At 43.3% G+C, this 9,241-nt stretch overlaps 1 protein-coding gene across 1 annotated transcript; it reads left to right on the plus strand.

The window, feature by feature from the left end:
• Window positions 1-8,474: 8,474 nt before the first annotated feature.
• LOC107472345 (pyruvate decarboxylase 1-like) lies at window positions 8,475-9,042 on the plus strand (the record flags this gene model as incomplete). Its single annotated transcript, XM_016091871.1, has 3 exons — window positions 8,475-8,578; window positions 8,620-8,638; window positions 8,798-9,042. Coding segments are annotated over exons 1-3 (368 nt in total), but the record flags the coding sequence as incomplete, so codon positions are not given.
• Window positions 9,043-9,241: the final 199 nt, after the last annotated feature.

The following is a 9,241-nucleotide window of genomic DNA, read 5'->3' on the forward strand; positions in this document are numbered from 1 at the left end:
AAGAGCGGGACTCATTAGCTCAGTATATGATGAGACAAATGCTATTCCGTCACTTGTAACTGTTTAAGTAGTATATAGGGAAGGTGCATCAGCATAATCATAAGAAATGAGAATCCCGGCTCCAGCCTATTAGATTAGGGAAGTTGATTCACTCATAAAATTCCTTCTCTTGCCAAAGCAAAGGGCTCACTCCTTCCTACAAGGGAAGGTAGCTCTCCTAGCAAGTACGGATCTTCTTTCTTTTCGCATAAGCCTAAAATACTATCAAATACTAATATACTAATAGAAGACGCGGAACTAGAAGAGTCAGACTCTATTTATGTCATTTTTCAGGTATACGGGATAGGGGATACCATTCGTTCACTAAAAAGGTAAGAGAGGATTAGCAGGAGCATCTCCAACGAGAACAGCATCAGCAGATGTAGATTATTTAGAAGCCGTTCCCGTAGCCGGACTAAAAGAAGAGAACTCTCAAACAACAAGAAAGTGTTAGAATGATTTCCCGCACCCGCATGTATCATTTATTTGAAGTCATGGATACTATAGAATTACATTCTATAACAACAATACAGATTGGAAGGCAAGAGGCCCATTATCAGCTAAAGCCTAAAAATAGGTTGTTTCCTTGTAACTAGGAGGTCTGTCCGGTTTAGATACTCAAGTCTATAGTGAGAAGAAATCACATACAGTAGTAGAAGCCCAGAGAGAGCGTGCAGCTCATAAGGATAAGGTTGGATCCATGCTTTGTACATCCTCATAGGTTGGGAAAGATAGGTAATGAAGGCTCTTACTAGTTATAAGCTTAGGTCCATAAGAAAGAAAGATCGATACTTGTTGACTCTGTCTCCTTTGAGAACACTCCTAGCTTCCTAAAAACTCAAAGCGGACAGAGGAGATAGCTATGAATGAAGCGGAAGACAGATGAGCGGTTTGGGGAACTCGTCTCTCGGGCTAGGCTCTCTATTGATTGGGCTGCGATCAACTGAAGAAAGAAAGAGCTCTTTTGTATATACATACACAATGAAATGTACGAAAGATGGCTATTAATCCCAGCCTCTGAGAGCACTCTGCATTGAAAAAGAATTCGATTTCGGGGGAATCGTTGAAAGAGCTAGACTGTAAAAAGGAGATTTCAGATCCTGGATGCGCGAAAGAATCTACCTCAAAAACCAGTGATTTAGCCTCACAATCTGACTTATGCTGAAAACTAGGATTTAGTCCCACTTCCCCGATGCTTTGGAAAGGAGTACAAAGCTCTAAGCAAGAGAATTTCTACGAGGTTAAGCTTAGGAATAAGACTCGAAGTAGGATCAAAGCATACGCACCTCGAAAGTCCAAGCCAGAAGAAAGTTCAATATATACAAAGGCAAGCTAACTTCTAAGAGGGAGTCCAACGACTTAGTCTACAAGGAAGACACCAAAAGATAGCTTTCCCCTTCAATAGGATTCTAGAGCTTTCAGGATCGGGATCAAAGAGAGAAAGACCCAATTCAAGAGATGATTAGGAATCCCTCACTTTCTTGTGGAGGTGATCATAGGGGTCCCACGCAGATGAATGAGGGGCTGGTAGTGAGAACCTCATCTTTTTGAAAAAGCAAGCTCAGATGAATGTCGATTGACCGAAGAGGACAAGAAGGACTACTTGATAGAACATGGGGAGCCTACCACACAGGACAGGAGTGGACAGAAAAAACGAACCTGAGCTCATGCCCAAATTGACGAGTGGATCGCATTCTCTTTCATAAAAGAAGGATTCCCCCTACGAAAATGAAAATAGGACTGTGGGAAAAAGATGCGCTATATCGACAAGGCGAGGAGAAAGCAGCCTAATGGGAATAGCTCCAAACCAAAGCAGCCCTCCATCTCGCATATAGAAATGGTTGACAGGCAGACCTATTCATGATATCGAATAGGAATGATAATTCTCAGGGGATACAGATATGCCATGCTAGGATGAGCTAGGCTTTCAACAGCATAAGCCACCTCCCCAGCGGCTTCCCTCCAGTGCCTTTGACTATTGCTACGGTCATCAACCGCAGCATTGAATTGAGACTTTCCACCTTGCTTTGGACTTGAATGGATCTACTTCTCCTCTGCCGGATCGATCTTCATGTTGAGGGTCAACCCAAGCTATTGCTCTACCTCCTCCTCATATAAAGTCAGATGTTATGGTGGATTTGGAATCCCTAGTAGTAGACCAAGAGCTCCTGTTGGGGAATTCGGTTCTTGGTCTGATACATAGGGCAATCCACTCGAGTATGCGACTGCCTAAAGATGATAGACCTGCATGCGATTGATAGAAGGCTTCGACCCCCGGCACGCATCTCTTTTCTTCCCACGATGTAAGCGAACGAATGGAACCAAAGGATTGTTGACTATACTTATACGATATTACCTCAGATTCCTATATGCTTTAATAGAGAGAATATCCCAGCTAGAATAGCCATAGGATATAGGATAGACTAAGGAATGATTGGCCTTAGCGATTCTTCACTCTGTGTTCATAGCTAACCAAGAGTGAGCTTATTCAAGCGGATATGCGACAACTCTCGCTAATCAGTCTTGGCTGGGGGAAGAACATCTGATTCACCAATAGGCATAAGAACAAGGCAAGAGAAAGTCCCAATCTAAACTTCCTCCTTCGCCTTCGCTTTCGAGGACTAGTAGCCCCTCCTCTAGTAGCTATGGAGGCTTTAAGAAAATTCTTAGTTTTTGAACTGGAATGCCTTCGCTTGAAGTGAGGGAGAAGGTGCGTGAATTCCCTTCAAGACAAGAAGAGGAGCTTTAGCTTTAGAGCGCCCAGAGGAGTCAAGATCCGCTATTCTATTCCTATCTTTTGATGCTTAGCTGCTCTTCCGCAACTGGTTTTGAAACCTATATGTCTTCCGGAGGGCTAGCTCATCCTTGAATCCGCTTCTCGAGTATGCAAGGCCTTTTTTTCTGCTATTGGCAGGGCTCACTTGAACTCGCTTGTTGGCTTGTTTGGTAGCTCGGTATTCTATATAATCATATTAAGAGTAGATAAAAATGCCTCCTCTAACCCGCTATCAAATCAATAGCTTTAGGTGATCCTCATCGTCTAGACGAAAGCCGGGAGAAGACAGGCCTCACCTCGTGAACCATCCCTCGCTTGGAACAGAATCTCACTCCCCTCGATCGAAGCCCTTAAGGACATCTTACTATGATCAATAGCTAGACCGGACCTCTTCCCAGTTTCCGATCTTCTATCATTGGTCCGTTTCCCATGGTCTATCATCGATCCTTCAGAGGCAGGGTATGAAGAATGCTATGGTCTATCACCTATAGTATAGGTAAGGCTTTAGCGTTATGAAAGAACTGGGAGAGAGAGCTTCCAGGAATGGTTCCTGCCCGTCTAGGGGACTGGACCCTTCCTTGCCTTGGACTGAAAAAGAGTGAGGAATGGGGCTAAGCTATACGCTACCTTACCTTGCTGAATCATAAATAAGCAAAAAAGGGCTCCTTAGTGCTGTATGGAAGAAGGGGGTCCTCGTCTGAGTCCACGACTCGCAGCTGCCTTTCTAACTAGGTTGTGACTCCGGTACTTTATCACATGGATTTGAATCAATGAATGAGGTCAATTTCGATTCGGCTTAGTCAAACTAGGTCAAAGCCCGTTTAGTCTTTCTCTCCTCTATATCAACTGGATTGAAAAAGTCAACGGCAACTCCCACCGGCTGCTTACTGAATGCCCTTTCGGGGGGCAAGGTTCTTTTGACGTGCTTTGCAGAAGACAAGGGCTAGCGCTTTCTTAATCGATCGGTGAACAAATTTCTTGTTCTTCCCAGTAGCCTCTTACTTTGACTGACTAATGTGCAATCCCTAGGTGGCACTCCCTAAGAGGGGGGTAACCATTCTTTTTGGATGTCCTATGGTAGTCGTCATCAATCATAGTTCCCATGATGGCTGTAAGATGCTATTCAGTTAGCTAGGTCGTGGCCGGCTGTGAGGCTTTCATTTCCTCCGCCTCCTTCAGAGGTCTTGCTTTCAGAATCAAATAAGGTTTTCAAACCGTAACTCCTTCCAGCTCTTCTGGGGCATACATTTCATATATGTATTTCCTCTAGCAGGCTTTGTCTCATATCACATTACTTATTAGATAACCTTCATCACCCGGAAATGACTTACTCAATGTCTAACTGTTTGCTGGCGGATTAGCTGGTTGGCAGGTTAGCTTAATATCCCACGCTTACTCGAGCTTACTTAGGATTCCCTGACTCTTTATTTGAATTCTTCCGTGGGATAGGAGATAGGAGTAGGAATGCCTAAAACAGGCGTGGCAGGGCTTCTTACAAACCACTTGCTATAAGCACTTGAAAAGCTTTCTCCCGCGAAACACTCGCAGGTGAAATAGTGCTACAAAGCAAAAGCCTATTATATTAAAGGAAGACTCCTCTCTTCAAAAGCCAGAAGGAATCTCAAAGAATAAGCCCTACGGAGGGCTTACCAATGTAACTTGCTTAGATAGCACTTTAACTGTTCAATGCTTCCCGCTTTAATAAGACATTAACCTTAGTCTTAGAAATCACTTTACTTTACAAAGGCCAAGAAAAGAAATCTCTCCCAGGAAATTTCCATTTAGTTAGTATCATTGGACTTAGACCTAATACGGATTCTTCCGCTAAAAGCGAACTAAAGTTCTGTCCGGAATGGCGGGAGTTATAGTCCGGAGCATGTACGTCTCGTATCGAGGAAGTCGGCTCATGCACTGGTGTGGGAAGGCAGGCTTGACTTCTAGTTCCTCGGTTCCTGCAGTTGTTGAGTCAACTTAAGACTGCAGCAGAAGTAGGGACTGCGATCTTATACTGTCGCGCGGCTTCCATAACCTGAAACGATACCGAAAAGGCTAAAAGAGATCGCGGAGGAGTCGCATCTGACTTAAAATGCATATCATATATAGCTAAGGGTAACGCAATCCGGCTTCTTCGTAGTATAAGGAAGAGGCCTAAACAGTATTCCTTTGTCTCGAACTTCGTGAAGAACTCCATTCTATCTCTCCCTCGTTACGAACAAAAAAGTGGGCGGGGAAAGAATAATAACTTCTATCTTCGGCCGTGCCATAGGGTTTTATCAAAAGAAAAGTATCCGATCTTCCTTGGCCTTTCACCAGGAGACAGAAGGTATCTCCCTTACTAAAAAAAGACCCTCTCTCCTCGTAGGCATGGAGATTTTTGTCTTCTCGAAAGAGAGTTCAGTCTCACTCTCCAGAACGTGCTAGTTCCACCTGATTTCCGTCCGTACTCTCAAACAAAGAAAAAAAAGGGCAAAAGAGCTCAATTACAGGGATTGAAGCTTTCAACAAATTATCCCGGGACTTAGCACAGTGGAACTTTCTCAATGGATGTGATTAAGTCATCGCTTCGCACCTCTCCTTGTCATTCGATCACACTGCTTTCCTCCACGTATCACTCGACTTTCAGTCAACCATATCTAACTCAGCGGAGCTACCGCATGTAGAAACCTAGCTACAGCTACCAAAGCAGCCGCTAAAGCCCTCTTTACCCGTTGGAATGGAAAGTAAGTAAGAAAATAAGATAAGAATCGTGTGAAATCGCGCTTTTTCATTTAACTAGTTAGTGGTGAAGTTAGAAGAGGATGGGGAAAAGGACTCTTGCTCCTTGTATTAGGCCGCCACGCCCGTATTTAAAGTTAAAGAGCTTCCTTCGGTCGCCTCTAACCTTCGTTCCTTTGATGTCGCTAAAGCCCGAGCTAAGCAAGGTCTTGGAAAGACCGAAGTCTGGAGCCAAAGCGCATCCCGGGGAAGCTTATTTGATACAAACAGTTTAGCCGCCAATAAATGATTGTCGCTATTATTACTCATAAAATATATATAATAATAGTAATTTGCTGGCACTTTCATCTAGTTAAGAGAGAGCCTTTTGCCATGCCCGGTTGGGGCGAAGAGTTGGGTTGGTGATCGACTACCTCTCCTTCATATGGAGCCTCTTCTCAAGCAGCCTATACCATGATTAAATGTTTCTTAAACCCCCTATAGGGATGTTGGGGTTTAGCTCTGTTGCTCCTAGAACAGCCTTCAATATGAAATGTTAATTAGCCCGTGGCTACTTCACTCTTCAACTCGGGATGAAATCAGCAACATCAATATCTTAGTCAGTGATAAACTCTAAAAGTCTAAGCAGCCTTAGCTCATCGATTAACTCAAGCATCGGTACGCCCCTTACTCTTACTATAGTCCTGACTTACCCCAGGAGATAACAGAACTCAATAAAGATAACAATTCATCCCCGCTAAGCTTTTCACCTGATCTAAAAGGACAGAAACTACATAAGCAACCACTAAAAGGCTCTATCAGAAGAGAAGCATTAGCAGCAAAAAAAAAGAAAACAGCAATTGCCTCTTCAATCACCCGCATTAGAAGCCTTCGATCGAGTGGACTACCTTACATTAGACGCTTGGCACAGTCAGGACATCGAGTTACGGCTTCCCTCACTAAAGTAAATAGAAAACAGGTTTAGGCTCTATGCCAAGTAGATAATATAAACCCAAGTACTATAATGATATAAAAACTAAAAACTGGCAGAAACCACAGAATTCACCATGTCAATTCATTATCAGCACATTCAATTGACCTGGGCTGGGCATCCTTAGATCCGGTGTACACGCCTGTATTAAATGCTCTTCACGTAGCTGCTTTGCCACATCGCGCACTTAGCCACTCATTACATTAATGACTTCCGACTTAGCTAGCATATACTAGATTGGATTAGCATAGCACATGCTCTTAGAAAAACGGACTAATCGAGTCCGCGTAACGAAAGAAATATCCGCTTTCAATGTTAAGCCTCCCTGTCTGAATGAGCTCACTTCTTTTGACATGAGACAACCCTTCATCCATGTAATAGCTCATGGCTCTTTTCGACTCTTCTTACTTATACCCCGAAGTTATTCTGCGACGATCTAAAGCCCTGGTCATGCTTCTAAGAAGAATGGCTTTTCCTTTTCTGTCTAGCCCCAGCAGTTTACTTTCTTAAGAAAGCCTAGATCGAGTTAAGATCTATTTTCGAATTTCAGGCAAGGTAGTTACATGATTTCTTACATCAATGGCTAGTATGCTTTTGGGGCATTTGCTCTAATCGGAAGCCATTGCTTCTAGTCCTGGGGTTCTAGAGGTTGTCCAGGCATATAATAAAGGCAAATGAGAGGAGACTTGTCTTAATTTCCGAATCTCAAAAAAGTAAGGATAGATACTGACAAACCTTCCTCTAGAGTACAGTATCCGTTTTGATTCCTACATCTCTTTCCTCTGTTATCTGTCATCCATTCTATTGGCCTTGGCTCTTACTTAGAAAGTCTAGAGTCTAAAACCACATTTCTGGCAGCCTATAAGATAAGTCATGGCATAGGCAAATAAAATAGGACCAATCAAGAAAGAAATTCAGTCTATCTGGAGTGGAGGAGTTCCTAAGTTCTATAAGGCGATCGGAATAGCAAGCTAATACAAAGTCAGGATCAATTAACTTACTCCCTTTAGAAAGTGAATTCACTACACTACATCTTTCGATAGCAGGAAACCATAGAAAAAGGGATTCCATGCTCTATTTATGTTGCCTTTCACTATCTTCCTTCCATAGGGAAGCTCTATTAACAGGCTAGGCTTTCCTAAATCGAACTTCAACTCGAGAAAGTAGAAAGATCATCCTAAGAAGGAGTTAGGAAAGCGCGATCCTTATCTTCACCTAGCGGTAACTCTCTACCAAGAACCTCATAACAAAAGGAAATGCAAATCCCTCACTCTGTAAGCTTTTTACGCCTAGCCCCTCCAAGGTCTCACTTTAATGAAAGTGTCCGAAAGACTGTATTGACTTTATTTGAAGTCTACATCATCTCATGTGGAAGGGCTCCGTCTTATAAAATTCCATCATCCCTTGAACTCAGTACTGAGCTTTACATAGATTCATGGATCTCCTATCTATGATAGATGTAAAGCGATAGAAAGCTTTCCCCTCCTTTATTTGAGCTTTCTGCGCTACTTCCTTTCTTTGAGACAGAGCTTCGTTGGCCCGCTCCTACAGCTACAGTGAGCTACTAGATAAAACTTCCAAACCAGATATGAATATTCAATATTCCTACTCAGGTTGATATTAGAACTGAGACTGAAGTTGCTAACAAGCGGGAAATAAGGGAATATGGAAATATTGGAATTCACTACTTAACTGTTCTTCACTCAACGCCTCTTGATTGACTTTAGAACTGAAGGAAGCCGGTAGAAAAGGAAGTGGCAGCAGTGTTTTATAGAACAGCTTTTTTGTCTAGAGATTCATCCCCTAGTCAGTGAGGAAAAGGGTCTATTGGAGAAAGAGAAGTAGGGGAGGAAGAAGGCGTATGCAAAGAGCTTTTTCTCAGCGTTCCCGTTCGGCATTCTTTCAACAAATGAAAGATTGCCCATACCCTATTGGTGGGGAGACTTCTTAGAATGGTCTCTGTACCAAGGGTGGATGAGGCAGTATCTGAAGTACCCGCACTGGTATTGTGCTGTCGCACTTGACCAAGCAGTTAGCTTGGAGGCTTTCATAGACCCTCCAGTTTATTGCCGAACATGGTACACTCCTAAAGTAGACTTGTCTACTTACTTTCTTTTAGGTTTTGTGTCATGTTTCAGGTATATGACTGGGTGGTTGAATTGTCCAGGCTTTACCTTCATCCCTGGCCGAGTCTAGTGAATCTCCTTTGGTTGGGGTTGATCACATCTTAACAGATCATCAGACCCTTATGGAACTAGCTGATGCTTCTGGTTATGCACTGGCTCTGATGCCATCAGCTAAAGGACTTGTTCCGGAGCACCAACCATCCCCACTTCATTGGAACTTACAGGGGTGCTGTGAGTACTGCTTTCTGTGCCGAAATTGTGGAATCTGCTGATGCATACTTGTTCGCCAGACCTATCTTCAATGATTACTGCTCTGTGGGGTATTCACATCTTCTCAAGAAAGACAAAGCGATCATTGTGAAGCCCGAACGAGTTGTGATTGGTAATGGCCCCGCTTTTGGGTGTGTGCTGATGAGGTATTTCCTAGGGGCGCTAGCTAAGCGACTCAAGCATAACGAAACTTCCTTCTTACGAAAACTACCACAGGATATATGTTCCTGAAGGGCCAACCATTGAAGGCTGCACCTAAGGAACCAACCTTTGAGGGTTAATGTTCTGTTTCAACATATACAAAAAATGCTGTCTAGTGAATCCGCTGTAATTGCTGAGACAGGG

Source organism: Arachis duranensis, unplaced genomic scaffold, assembly GCF_000817695.3.
Source record: "Arachis duranensis cultivar V14167 unplaced genomic scaffold, aradu.V14167.gnm2.J7QH unplaced_Scaffold_60925, whole genome shotgun sequence".
Classification (NCBI taxonomy): domain Eukaryota; kingdom Viridiplantae; phylum Streptophyta; class Magnoliopsida; order Fabales; family Fabaceae; genus Arachis; species Arachis duranensis.